Here is a 15,600-nt window from a genome sequence, read left to right on the forward strand (position 1 = left end):
CACCACCTCGCTTTGGGAAAATGTGACGTCATTATCAGATGCTGATTGACACTCATTTTTAGTTATGTTAATGCTGACATATTGATCTAGTCAATATATTTTACCTCATGCGACTATCTTTTGTTGTTTTTACACCAGAGTGATTTAAAACTATGGTAAAGTTTCTTTTGGATGCCATGTGAGGTTGCTATCTAATGTATGTGTAAAAGCAGGTCGGGGTTGGGTTTTAAAGAGTGGGTAGGGAATATACACTATGCCATTGTACCTCGGTGGCGTCGTGGTTAGGTCATCGGTCTACAGGCTGGTAGGTACTGGCTTCTGATCCCAGTCGAGGCATGGGATTTTTAATCAAGATACCGACTCCAAACCCTGAGTGAGTGCTCTGCAAGGCTCATGGGTAGGTGTAAACCACTTGCACCAACCAGTGATCCATAACTGGTTCAACAAAGGTCATGGTTTGTGCTATCCTGCCTGTGGGAAGCGCAAATAAAAGATCCCTTGCTGCCTGTCGTAAAAGAGTCAGAATGACCATATATTTGACGTCCAATAGCCGATGGTAAGATAAAAAAATTGATGTGCTCTAGTGGCGTTGTTAAATAAAACAAACTTTATATGTGTGAACATGCACACGCACACATACAGAGTGATGAATACACATTACACATTGTGTCCATGCATATACACAAACACACATATACAAGCAAGACATATTATATACACATAAAAACAAAAGAAAGAAATGTTTTATTTAACCACGCACTCAAATTTTATTTACAGTTATATGGTGTCAGACATATAGTTAAACACAGATATTGAGAGAGGAAACCCGCTGTCACCACTTAATTAGCTACTCTTTGATTAGCAGCATACATCACAACACCACTAGAGCAAGGGGCCTTTTAAATGCACCATCCCACAGACAGGGTAGTACATACCACAGCCTTTGATATACCAGTCATTGTGCACTGGCTTGAACGAGAAATCACTGGTACTCCTAGAGATTGGAATCTGTAAAGAAAAAACTTTAGCAATTTTAATCAGGTGGGGATAAAAACCAGATTAGGTTTCTTCACCTTGTAGAATACTACACAAATGTTTTTTTTGGGGAGGTGTCCAAAATATGGCGGGTAGCCCAAAATTTTGGGATAACCACAAAAATGTGGTAAGCTGCCTGCTTTGTTACAATCTCACGTGCACATTTGTTTTTTAATAAAGCCACAATTTACAGACCCATAGGAACCATATCTAGAGTGGGGGAGTCGGGGGGGGGGGGGGGGGGACAACCTCTAATAGAGGGTCACACCCTTCACGTTGGGGTGGGTGGCACAAGCCATTGTTTTACTTTTAATTATATAGAGCAGGAAAAAAACAACCCAGCACTGGCCCCCACACCCTCCTGGTTCCTATTGGCCTGTTATTAAAAATCTGAACTGTTATGTTTGAGGCAAATTATTATGAATGTAATAAAACGTGGTGTAGATCAATCTTTCAGTCATGTAGATCTTTATTTTCTGGGTTTTCTTGACCATCTTGATTTCCTTCTTCCCGGAGAACAGAGGCCAATATCTTTACAGCCTGTTAACAAAGAAAAGAAATCATTCCTGAAAAAACAGGTTTCAAATTTGTACAATGATTAATTAAGTATTGGACATGGATGTCAAACATTTGGTAATTCTGACATATAGTCTTAGAGAGAAAACCCACTATATTTTTCCATCAGTAGCAAAGGGATCTTTTATATGTACTATCCCACAGACAGGATAGCACATACCACAGCCTTTGATATACATGTACCAGTCATTGTACATTGGCTGGAATGAGAAATAGCCCAATGAGCCCACCAACAGGGATCGATCCTAGACCAACTGTGCATCAAGCTAGTGATTTACCACTGGGCTAACTGTATGTCCCATCCCTGTGACACAAGTGTAGTATTCTATTTCTTACATATCCTGAAAAAACAAACAAAAATAGATTGAACAGAAATTTAAACATCTTAAAGAGTTTTATACTAAACCCACCGTTTCCATGTCTTGGTCGTCGATCAGGGAGTATGACATTCTGATATATTCACACGGTTTTCCCTCTTTCATGAAGAATGCCCCATCAGTGAATGTAGCACCTTTCTCATGCGCTTTCCTGATAACTTCAGTGCTGTTACTGGAACCAAGCATGCGAAGCCATAGAAATATTCCACCATGAGGGACCCGCCATTCTGCCAGACCTAGAGAAAAAAAACCCAAGTATATACAAATTATTATTTATTATTAAAATGAAAATTAATTATGTAAAAACAGTGTAAAGACTAAAACGTTGTGAAAATACAAATATTATAGTCAACCTTTTTAAAAACTACATCTGATAGGTATTTTGTAACACTTCATTTTGGAAAACTGAAAACAATATGGACTTCTCCAAGTACATGTAGGTAGGCACATACAACTTTGATATAATAGTTATTAGCACCAATTGCTTAAATATTACAACTCACTTGTTTCATGCTCACATTCAGTTAAAGTTATAGCATGCTGAAAGGAGCTGATACTTCAGCCTCTGTGCTGTGTACTCAAGAACAATCGGTGGATCGCTAGCAAGGGAGATCAGTGTAGTGATTTTACTAGTTCAAACATGCACACATACACACCCACCTACAGTAAGCTAGTTTCTCACATCTGTAGGCTACATGTACGAACCGTTTCTGTTGTCAAGCAATGCATTTGAAGCTACCACAAACACCAGGGCCCAGTTGTTCAACAATTAATTAGCTTATAACCACTAACCAGTGGATAACAGAAATGTTCATAAACCAAGGACTGAATCAGTACAAATAATAACTAAAAACATATCATGTTGAAGTTTGATTTAGAACAATCAAAGATATCCATACACAATCAAATTGAAAGTTTATTTTGTATTTGTGCATTAATAATTAAAATGAAAATATTAGACTAACCCAGGATTAATTTAACTCTGCTTTGAACAGAAGAATCAGAAACACACTGAGGTGCCAAGTTGATAATTTCAGCAAGAAGTGTTAAGTAGTGTCTAATTTAATGGTAGAAAAGCTGAAATAGTCAAAAATATTTTCCAGTGTCGTTAAAGCGGCATTCACATTATGCAATTTGTTGCACTGACTAGTGGCATGTATTTTGTTGTAGACACTCGAATCGTGTATGTGGAATGACGTTACATCATGAGATTCCATGACATCAAACAAAGCTCGTTAGTTTAAAAAATATTTTGATTGAAATGAAAGTGCATACAAATTTCCACTGAAATAAAGAAAACATGACAATTTACTGACCGTATTATGTAAGAAAACAATTACCGACCACATCTGGACAATAATAGGTTTTATGACTGTGATGTAACACAACTGAACAACTTTAATGTGATTTGATTGGCTGAGAGCTTACGATTCGTCATGAGAAGTACGACTCTGACACGACTTGTTGTATAAGACTAATGTTCCGATTTAGGTGTTCTTACAGTATGATTTGATTGCATGCAACAAGTCGGTGCGACTAATCACATAAATACAATGCCCTTTAAAGCGAATAGCTTAACCACAATTACCTGTAAGGTGCTTCTTAGTAAGTTTTAGAGCCTTCTCACATCTTTCCTGGTAGAAGTCCGACACAGTATCTCCATGTGCCATGAACCCCTCATAGTGCATCTGCTGCAACACTTTTAAAATCATTATCTACAAACAAAAGGTTTAGAGCACATTGATTTATTAATCATCAGCTATTGGATGTCAAACAGTTGGTAATTTTGACATATAGTCTTAGAGAGGAAAACATTTTTCCACTAGTAGCAAGGGATCTTTTATATGCATCATCACACAGACAAGATAGCACGCATCACAGTCTTTGATATACCAGTTGTGATACACTGGCTGGAACAAGAAACATAGCAAACAAACAAACATATTTGTAAATGGCAAAGACTGCCAGTGGTATATTACTGTATGCAGCTTATGTGGCAGCACTCTCACCTAAGTGACCATGGGCGGATCCAAGGGGAGGGACCAGGGGGACGCGTCCCCCCAAAAAATTGTTCAAGTGCCCTCAAAATGTCCAAGTGCCCTTTTTGTTTGTAGAATTTTTTTTTTTTTAAGTAAACAATAATTATACTGTAGATAAATGAAATCAAGATTTTCGTGTACATGCGCAAGCTTGCAGATATGTGTCTGTGTTATTGAGTCTCAATGGGGCCCCATTGAGGTTCTAACGCGAGTGACGCCAATTTACTTCATTATTGCTAGTATATTATGACGTAGAACTGTAGGAATTCATATTAATTGTAAATATCAAAACTTGTAGTAAGGTGCCCTTTTGACGAGTCAATGTGCCCTTCTTTTTTGGTCCCCCTCTAAAAATATTTCCTGGATCCGCCCATGGTGACGCAATTATATCCGATATCAAATATTTCTTTTTGTTTAGTTAATCATTGGTTAGTGGATGTCAAGTCAAACATTTGGTAATTTTGACACAAAATCATCCGAGGAAACCAGCTACACTTTTTCAATAGCAGCAAGGGATCTTTTATATGCACTTTCCCACAGATAAGAAAGCAAATACCACAGCCTTTGACCAGTTGTGGTGGAATGGTTGGAACGAGAAAACCCCCAATCAGTTGAATAGATCCACCGAGGTGGTTCGATCCTGCGATGCAAGCACCTCGGGCGATCACTCAAACAGACTGAGCTAAATCCCACTCCTATCTAACATCAAAAAAAAGAAATGTTTTATTTAATGAAGCACTCAACACATTTTATTTACATTTATATAGCGTCAGACATATGGTTAAGGACCACACAGATAGAGGAAACCCGCTGTTACCACTTCATGGGCTACTCTTTTCGATTAGCAACAACGGAGTTTTTATATGCACCATCCCACAAACAGGTAATACATACCACAGCCTTTGATATACCAGTCGTGGTGCACTGGCTTGAACAAGAAATAGCCCAATGGGCCCACCGACAGGGATTGATCCCAGACCGACCCTCCTATCTAACATCAAGTCTATGACTAATGATAATGTATTTGGTTCTCTAAAACAATGAAGAGTATTTTTGGATAAAGCTTCGTTTCTTCATTTAAATATTAATGTTGTCACATCTAGTCATATAAACATTTTATCGAATTAAACCAACTGAAAATGTTCAAATCTTATTTGGCAAAGAGTTTGTGATGTTCTGATTTTACCTGTGCCAGGTTTCCACCATGGACTGAGGAAACCTCCATATGAAGCTGAACTCTTTCAAGAATTTGTTTTGGCCCAGTCATAAAGCCCAGTCTGATTCTGGAATAAAATCAACACCTTAAAGATACATTTTTAACATTTAAAGAGCCATATTTAAAAATTATATAAAATAAAAAATGGGGGGGGGGGGGGGGGGGGGGGTACATCATTCCCACATTTTCATAATTAACTCAAGAATATCAATATTTTAACATGTTGCCACTTGGCGTAAACAGTAGTTTCCTAAAGAATCTTTGGTGAAATAACACACCCTATTTGAATGTCTGCCTCAGACACTAGAACTAGTAGTAGTCATCTTGTCTACGCTATTCAGCCTAAAATAAAATACAATTTTCATTATTTTCCACCTCTCGTCTGCATACTTAGAGAAAGTTGCATTTGCATATATGAAATAAATAGAAAATATTAATCACATTAAAATAGCAGCCACAATATGGCCACAACTGGTCAAAGGCTGTGGTATGTGATTTCCTGTCTGTGGGAAAGAACATATAAAAGATCCCTTGCTGCATTAGGAAAACTGTAGTGGGTTTCCTCTGATGACTACGAGTCAGAATTACTATGTTTGACATCATATGTTTAATTAATCAATGTGTTCTAGTGGTGTCGTTAAACAAAACAAACTTCTTCTTTTCAATATGGAGATACAAGTTAAATTCAAATTTATGACGTCATATGTTAATCTATCAGTCACTCTCACTGCAGTTTGCAATATTATAAATAAAAAAATAGTACTAAATGAAATTACCAAGGTATAATCTACATTTCACAACAAAAATTAATAAATATCTTTGGTCATTATGAAACTTGCCCCTGACAACACATTACATGGAATCTAAATCACAAAACCACTAAAGTAATCAAAACTGTATCTCTTAACAAGTCCAAAAGTAATTTTCATAAGGTCAACTGCTCCCTAGAATCACATATATGTATAAACTGTAACATTAAATACAGAATAACTAGTTAATGACATCAGATATCTGCTGAACAGGATAAAGCCAATATCCGACATTATTAACTAGTTATTATCTTTATCCTGCAGAAAAATAAAAATTAAGGGGAAAAGCTATTATTTCTGTTATTTCAACCACATTGTATGATGACCTAGACATGAAATGAGCGATTCTGTAATGTAGCTATGTGTGACGTCACAAGAGTGACATCGAAAGTCATATCCTGCTAGTAGCATGATATAACTTTGTTTAAAAGTTATCATATTCTGTCAATAGAAACAGTGATTGCAGGATAAAAGGCAATATTTGCCAAATAGTGTACAGCGGTTCATATCGAGGTGATGAAACATTAGTTTATTGCTGCAGCACTAACATGTGGCATACATACCCAGCTGATAAAATCTTTGAAAATGTATCAAGGCGAATTACTCTGCCATCTGTATCCAGAGAGAGAAAACTTGGTACTCTTGGCTGCAATATATACATATACGGAACTCCAGTGAAAATGCACAAGTCAGATTTGTAGTTGTACAAAAGATATAAGATAAAAAATAATACATTTATCTGATTTTATATAACTGGATATATTCTGGTAGACAATACATAACCCAAAAATTGTCATACACTTGGGAGACACATCCATAATCGCACCCGTGAAGTGGGTGAAACTCGGTGTATGGAGACATATACCTCCCCATTGGGTTGGAGTCTGTGCTGGAATGAAAAATCCCCCATTGTCTCAGGTGGGATTTGAACTTAGTACCGTTATTTATTCATTCTTTGATTATGACATATGTCTTCAGAAAACAAATGCTACATGTTCCCATTAGTGACAAGGCATCTTTTATATGCACCTTCCCACAGACAGGATAGTACACAGAGATCTGATTGGTCTCATTAGACAGGTTTCGTTACCCTGCCCTAGAACTGCTAAAGCAATCCATGTCCCCTACCGGGTTGATTTTCTTTTCATATATCCTCAGTTCAAGGGTTGCAACTTTGTTCAACACATATCAGTTAGACTTTATCTCAACTAGACTTATTTAGTGTGTGTTTGCCAATGTCAATTAAGACCATGATAATGGGAATGGAAAACGTTTTGGCGGATCAGTTCTTGGATAGGATAATGAAACAGTTTTTTTTTTTTTTATACTCACAGAGCTCAAACTTTAGGATTTGTTTCATATCACCAGGGCTTCTAGAATTTTTTATAAAATCCACTAGCCATAGGATCAGTGATTTTAAAAATTTACTAGCCATGATTAAAAATTCACTAGCCCTACTTTAAGTTAATAGAATTTTACTAATAGTAATAATCAGATGTGTCACCTAAAGAACTTAAAAACACTAAAGGTGGGGGGTGGGGGTGAGGGTCGGGGCAGGTTATTCATATTTACAAAATAGACTTAAATGCAGGATTTGACAACTCTTTTTCACTAGCCATCGGGCATGGCAATAGTGGTTATTTACTGGCCCAACATTGAATATTACTAGCCATGAGGGTGGGGCTACCATAACTTAGAAGCCCTGATCACAGTGATGGCAATTGCCGTCAGCACCATTGTTACATACAAGCCATGTACTCACTCTAGAAAACTGCATCATGTAATAAGGATCGTCCTCCAGAATCAGGAGTCCATAATGTCTGGCTACGTTGTAGATGTCCTTCTTCCTTGCCATGCTCCAGGTGACGCCGGTGGGGTTTGCAGCAGACGGAATACAGTACAAAACCTTGGGCCGCCGTCCAGATGTCTGCTCTCTCCACGTAGACAAAACATTGTCCAGGGCAGACGGCAGCATCCCCTCATCGTCCGATCTCACAGGCACTGCTTTAACTCCCAGCGGGGTTATCTGAACAAGAAAAACAAAGAATGAGCGGTCTGATAATAAATAGATGGATGGATGGATAAATGGATGAATGAATGAATTAATTAATTAATGACAGCATTCCCTCCTCGTCTAATCTGACAGGCACTGTTTTAATTCCCAGCGGTGTCATCTAAACCAGAGAAAAAAGAATGAGCAGTCTGATAATAAATAGATGGATGAGTGAATGGATGAGTGAATGAATGAATGAATGTATGAATGACAGCATTTCCTCCACGTCCAGTCTTACAGGCACTGTTTTAACTCCCAGCGGGGTTATCTAAACTAGAGAAACAAAGCATTAGTAGTCTGACAATAAATGAATAAATGAAACAATGAATGAATGACAGCATTCCATCCTCATCTGATCTTACAGGCATTGCTTTAACACAGAATTATCAGTCTATTTCAGTCAATTGGTAGAAAGGTGTCAGAATGCTGTGCTCGGAAAAACATCTAGCACACATTTGTTTCCTTTTCATTGGTTAATTAGTCTTGTCAGTTAGGAGGTAGACGGTCATTGCTACTGGTTGATTATGTCATTCTGTAAGCAAAGGAAGTACATGACGTCACATATAGTCGGGCAGAATAAGGGTTATACCTTGAACTAGGGTACATAAAATGTTTTATGATGGTTTTATGTCATTTAGGGTCTCCTGATTCAGAAACTGCATGATGGCACTTTGTCATCATTGAGCAATTTTTTGTCGGTCATTTTAAAAGCTAAAAAATTACAGTTTTTTCTGTTCGGCCCGTTGCATTATGCTATAATGTTTTATTTGTACAAGATTATTAGAAGACCCATACCTATTTGAATACCTTTTACAAACACTAAAAAATAATACAAAACAACAACAACACAATAGCAACATTTCAGGGGCGTTTGCTGACGGCCATCTTGGTTTTCAAAATGGCCACCATGTAAACATTTGTTTTACAATATTATCGCACCCAGGCAACTAAAACAATTGTTTTAAGTTATATACAGGTAGGTGGGAATGCTTTCACTACATAAGCAAGACTATTTGTAATCTGTATTGGTCAAAATAAAAATGGTAACATTTTGGGTGGAGGATTTTCACAGAAGAAAGTTAAAAATAACATATTTAAAAATAAAAATCCCAATTTAACCTAATTTACACCTTGCAAGGAACATGATATTTTGGCATAATTTCTGAAATTAAATATTGATTTTATTTTAACTAATGTCTATAATATACTTTAAGAGTATTTCCGTGCATTTATGCCAGACTAATATTCTATACTTATATTAAAGGGATTGGACTATCCTCAGTTTGTAGCCGTTTCAACGTTTTCGACAAATAAAATATGAATGCATTATTAAAATTAAAATTTATGTTTTCTTGCTTAGAATATGATTATCTCTATATTTCATGTATTTCTGGACATTGTAATGTTTTGTATCTCAATATCGATTTTTGTCTAAAATAATTTTGAAGGTAAATATTTATAATATTATTTTTCAACAGCCAAACGAAATTTTAAAACATTGGGACCAAAGGTCATTCCGAATGTATTTATTAGTATAATGCTTTATATGTAAAACATTTTAAGGTAAGATAGTGCTTTCAAAGACTTGAAAAAGCAGTTTGTGTGCTTATTTTGTTGGTGGGACAGGCTGATGTTTGCCCAAATTAAATAAAAATGCACGAATCTGGATACCAACGTTTATTTATATTAGCATTACTGCCAAACAGATTACAAGTAATATTGTGGTTAAAATGATGGAAATACATGGTGAACACATTTCAGGCTAGCTCATTCTGCCCGAATATCTAGAGCTATTGTTTTTGCCCGAATTGTTTTGATTTTCTCCAGCACAAGGTGGGCAGTTGCCCCCTGCCCCCTGCCCCCTGCCCCCTGACACGTGCGCTTATGGGAACAAACAGAAGTCTTGCTAGGTCTGAAAACACAGGTCAGTCCCTTTAATAAACTTTAGAACCTGCACCCAAAATGCTACCTATTTTGATATGTCATATATTAAAAATGTTGTAATATATAACCGGCTATACTTATATAAGAATTGTATATGTTGGTTATCTGGTCTAAAACCAACCTGGAGACAGAAAAGTACTTTTAAAAGTAAAATTACATTTTTTAAACATTTAATAAGTAACTGTTAAATTAATAAAATCACATGTACCAGATATCAGGTGAAATTATTTACATACATAAATGCAGGCATTCATAAGCTGGTAGCTGTCGAATTTCATTTGCTATGGAACGTTTGCATTGCATGGTTACGTTATGCATCCTAAATATGGTACAGATTAAATAACTTTGTTAACAATAGGGACGTTTTCCTCTAAATAATCTGAGAAATATTTTTAAAATACATATGGTTCCTTGCTTGAAATATCGTTCTGTGCACATCCCTGAGGTCATTCAGAGGTCCTATCATTTAAGGAAGCTGTATAAAGGTTTTTAGGGTATGGCTGTATACCCTTGCGACTTTCGTAACCTCTGTTGGAATCTGTGCAGAAATACTGTTATCGTCTTTTATATGCTGATGGAAGATTCGTAATCATCAATCATGTTACATACTCTGTCAATCTTCATATTGATTAGGCGGATGACTGGAATCAATTTTCTTGGAAAAAAAGTTTGTTTAAATGGTGAAGTCTCTTTACAATGACAACCTACTTTGAATTGGCTGCCTCCTACTTTGATACATAATTTACAGTGAAATGTGATATTCAGGTATGATGATATTACTGTTTTTCATCAGTCATTTTCATCATGTATGGTTTGAGTCTTGTTGCATGTCCTATGCCATATATTTGCAGACAATCGTCCATGAACCACTTGAAGCACACTACTTTTACAAGTAAAAGAGACATTCCCCTAATCAAACGTCCTACTGATCTTGCATTGACTGAGCACATCAAACAAGTTAAAACCATGATGTGGAAAGCTGACGATGTAAATATATATGACTGTGGGTGGGACATTATAAACGGCATACCCAGTCACTGTACTGGTGTGTGCTCCACCAAAGCTTATGGAAGTAATGGTATGCGACTGTTTTGCTAAAATGCCTGCTCATGAATAACTGTTCATGTCAAGGGTTATCTTGCACCATTTCCTGACAATGTATTGCACTGGACATTTGTAAATAAATCCTAAATACTATGCATGATGAAAATTATACTGATGAACAGTAATGACATCATACATGCATATCAGACTTTACAATAAAAAATTATGTTTCAAAGAAGGAAGTTCACTAATTAAAATTTGGTGATTATTTTAAAAATACTTCGCATTTAAAATACAACCTTTTCCCATAACATCTGACAAAAATATGCGTTAATCTACTAATATATAAAAGTAGTATAAACATTTAAAAGTGTGTGATGTGACGATTACGAATCTACCATTAGCATATTAAATATGGTATCTCTTCACAAAACTGTTTCCAAAAGAAGTTACAATAGTCGTGAGTGTATTCAAGCATGAATCACTGTAAAGTGTTTTGTCTAAAGAATATGGTTTCAACACCATCTGTAGTAAGACTGCCAGTTTCTTTTAGCATGCACTAGTACATGCGCTACAGCTTCCATAAACAAAGGAAAATCTGAATGAGCACAAAGATGTGCATAGAAAGATATGTAAAGCAAGGAACCACATACGTATTTCACAAAAATATTGATCAGATTTAGATTAAGACTTCCCTTTCTAAGCACTATTGTAAATATGTTATTTCATCTGTACCATGTTTAATGTGCAAAATGTGACCGCGTAAACGTTATATTAGCCAATCAAATTTGACAGCTACCAGTTTATTTTAACATGCCTGCATTTACTTATGTAACAAAATTTACCTTATGTATCATACTTGTGATGCAGATGATTTTATATAGTTACTTGTCAAATTTTTATCAGAGATATTTTTTGGGGGTAACATTTCTTTTGAAAGATGCTGTTTCAAGTGGTTCTTAGACATATAATCAATAAATACAATTGTTATATTACAATAGTTTTAATATATAACATACAGGTTACAAATATCCTTGTATATGTAGTGATCATGGAATCATGTTTAACTACCTTTATACCACTTTAAAAGAAAGTTTAGGTTTGCCTGGGTGTGGTAGTATTGCACAAACTAAATTTGCAATGGTGGCCATCTTGAAAACCAAGATGGCCACCAGTAAACTCCACTTACATGTTGCTATATATTTTGTATTTATTATATGTTTGTAAAAGGTATCTAAATAGGTAGAGGTCTTGTAATAACTGTGTACCTATAGGACATTATAGCATGACACAGTAGGCCTAACTAAACATTTTTTAGCCAGGAGGAGGTGTTTTTAAAATGGCCGTAAAAAAAAATTGCTCAATGATGGCAAAGTGTCATCATGCAATTTCCGATTCAGGATACCTTAAATGACATAAAACCACCATAAAACATTGTATGTACCCAAGTTCAAAGTTATGTCAAATTTTGGCATTTGGCAACCCGACTAATAATTGTAACAGTGCATACATTTCTTCCAGTAACGTAATATACATCAGCTGTGACCAGGGTCGTGATGTCGCTGTATACAAATAAAATGCAGTGAATTTTACAATAATTATACTAAAATTACAAGACTGACTGGAAAATATATATTTCTGGCACTCACCCATTTGAAGATGGTTTCCTGAAACTCGTCTCAAGAAAATCAATTGTTGAGACTCGTGTCAGAAAAATCATCTACAAAAGGACTCATGCCACAAACTATTAGTCTGAGAATTAACGAATGAATAGATGAATGGATGGATGGATGAATGGATGGATGGATGGATGGATGGGTGGATGGATGCATGCATGGATGCATGGATGGATGGATGAATGGATGGTTGGATGGATGGATAGATGTATGGATGGATAGATGGATGGATGGATGGATGGATGGATGGATAGATGAATGGATGGCAGCATTTCCTCCTTGTATCATCTCACAGGCACTGTTTTAACTCCCAGTATTAGCTGAACATACTAAAAGGGAAATACTGCAGCTTAATCATCTTCTCATTCTCATCTTGTGTGTATAGTAGGCCTATGTTTGTGGGTATGTAAATGTCTGATAGGATACTCACCATATTAAAAAGACACGGGTATGTGAATGTCTGATAGGATACTCACCATATTAAAAAGACACGGGTATGTGAATGTCTGATAGGATACTCACCATATTGAAAAGACACGGGTATGTGAATGTCTGTTAGAATACTCACCATATTAAAAAGACACGGGTATGTGAATGTCTGTTAGGATACTCACCATATTAAAGAGACACGGGTATGTGAATGTCTGTTAGCATACTCACCATATTAAAGAGACACAGTTATGTGAATGTCTGTTAGGATACTCACCATATTAAAAAGACACGGGTATGTGAATGTCTGTTAGGATACTCACCATATTAAAAAGACACGGGTATGTAAATGTCTGTTAGGATACTCACCATATTAAAAAGACACGCGAATGTGAATGTCTGTTAGGATACTCACCATATTAAAAAGACACGCGAATGTGAATGTCTGTTAGAACTCACCATATTAAAAAGACACGCGAATGTGAATGTCTGTTAGGATACTCACCATATTAAAAAGACACGCGAATGTGAATGTCTGTTAGAATACTCACCATATTAAAAAGACACGGGTATGTAAATGTCTGTTAGGATACTCACCATATTAAAAAGACATGGGTATGGAAATGCCTGTTAGTTTACTCACCAAATTAAAAAGACACGGGTATGTGAATGTTTCTGTAAGAATCATATCCCCTTCCTCCATTACAGCCTCCAAAACCTAGTTACAAAAGAAAACATGTGAGAGATTTAGACAAGTGGTAAAGGCTGGATACCCATAGTGGATGCATCACTAGTGAGGTTACACTGATCGATTATACTCAAACACTCATCGGTTTGGCAACAAATACATATTGTTGGTCCGAAAATGTAAGAAAATGTGCCCTTTCAAGGTACAAAACAAGGGCCCGTTTCAAGACTAGTCATGAGAACAGTTGATTGAAAAGACAGACATTATGATTTCCTTGGTTGCCATTCTCATACAAGACAGTGGTATTGTATGGCCATAAGCGTATGGGCTCCCAAATTTGTAGGGGGCTAGGCTGCTTTTTGCCCAAATTAAACAAAAATGCCTAAATCTAAATAACAGTATTATTATATTTAGTATTATTGCCAAATAGCTATATAAGGTTGCAAACGAATCCCTACATATTTTTACCTGTATTACAACTAATATTGTGGGTAGAATAATGCAAATACATGGTAAATTTATTTCAGGCCAGCTGATTTTGCCCAAATATCTTGAATTTGAGGATTTGCTCCAGTGCTAGGGGGGCAATTGTCCCCCCCCCCCCCCATCCTGTCTCGTACGCTTATGCATGTGGCATTGCTTTTAGTTTAAAAATCGACTTTCCATCTATACTTATATCAAAGTCTGTTGATTCTTTTCCAACTGTACCCTATAGCTCACCCTGTCTACTGTCAATTTTTACAAAGTGGCTGCAACATTTAGTATCTGGCTAATAACACTTTCCTTAAATTAGCCACTTTTAAATAATTTTCAAGAAAAACACTCTACATATGTGAAAATTGACTCAAACGAAATTCTTTTTAATGTGAGCCCAGTTATTTAAAGTTAAAAATTGTTTTGCTTAATGACACCACTAGAGCACATTGATTGGGTGTAAAACATTTGATAATTCTGTCATATAGTCTAAGAGATGAAACCTGCTACATTTTCCATTAGTAGCAAGGGATCTTTTATATGCACCATCCCACATACAGGATAGCACATACCATGGCCTTTGATATACCAGTCATGGTGCACTGGCTGGAACGATAAACAGCCTAATTGGCCCACTGACGGGGATCAATCCCAATCAACTGCGCATCAAGCGAATGCTGTAAGTTTATGACTGGGTACATCTCACCCCCAACCCCCGTTATTTGAGCTTATCCCAGGTACTGCCCTGCCTTCAAAGAAACAGACTGTGGTCCTGTGTAACCTTTTCTATTCCCTCTGTGCATCCTGTTGTCATGATGAGATCAGTGGTGTTCAGCTCGTTTCCACTCTCCAGGAGTGGTGGGCTGTGTAGGCGGTGCTGCAAGTCAATCAGCCAGTGTCGTAACTCTTGGTTACTGTAAACATCACAATAATAATAATAATCATCATCATCATCATCATAATAATAATAATAATAATAATAACCAGCCAGTCTGTCAACTCCTGTTAACTGTATAATAATAATAATAATAATAATAATAATAATAATAATAATAATAATAGCAATAGCAATAGTAACTAACAATAATAATAATAATAATAATAATAATAATAATAATAGCAATAGTAACTAACAATAATAATAATAATAATAATAATAATAATAATAATAATAATAACCAGCCAGTCTGTCAACTCCTGTTAACTGTATAATAATAATAATAATAATAATAATAATAAT

The 15,600-nt window shown here is 36.1% G+C and overlaps 1 protein-coding gene across 1 annotated transcript in view; it reads right to left on the reverse strand.

Moving 5' to 3' along the window:
- Positions 1 to 747: 747 nt before the first annotated feature.
- The window catches only part of LOC121375759 (kynurenine/alpha-aminoadipate aminotransferase, mitochondrial-like), a 21,973-nt gene continuing 7,120 nt past the window's right edge, over positions 748 to 15,600 (reverse strand). Inside the window, exons 4-11 of the mRNA XM_041503374.1 lie at positions 15,142 to 15,274; positions 13,842 to 13,916; positions 7,815 to 8,078; positions 6,616 to 6,698; positions 5,214 to 5,310; positions 3,577 to 3,703; positions 2,022 to 2,224; positions 748 to 1,575 (exon numbers count right to left, since the gene is read on the reverse strand). Coding sequence (XP_041359308.1) covers positions 1,489 to 1,575; positions 2,022 to 2,224; positions 3,577 to 3,703; positions 5,214 to 5,310; positions 6,616 to 6,698; positions 7,815 to 8,078; positions 13,842 to 13,916; positions 15,142 to 15,274 — 1,069 coding nt within the window. The 3' untranslated portion in view covers positions 748 to 1,488. The remainder of the gene's footprint in view (positions 1,576 to 2,021; positions 2,225 to 3,576; positions 3,704 to 5,213; positions 5,311 to 6,615; positions 6,699 to 7,814; positions 8,079 to 13,841; positions 13,917 to 15,141; positions 15,275 to 15,600) is intronic.

The sequence above is a fragment of the Gigantopelta aegis genome, chromosome 6, assembly GCF_016097555.1.
Source record: "Gigantopelta aegis isolate Gae_Host chromosome 6, Gae_host_genome, whole genome shotgun sequence".
NCBI classification, from domain to species: Eukaryota; Metazoa; Mollusca; class Gastropoda; order Neomphalida; family Peltospiridae; genus Gigantopelta; species Gigantopelta aegis.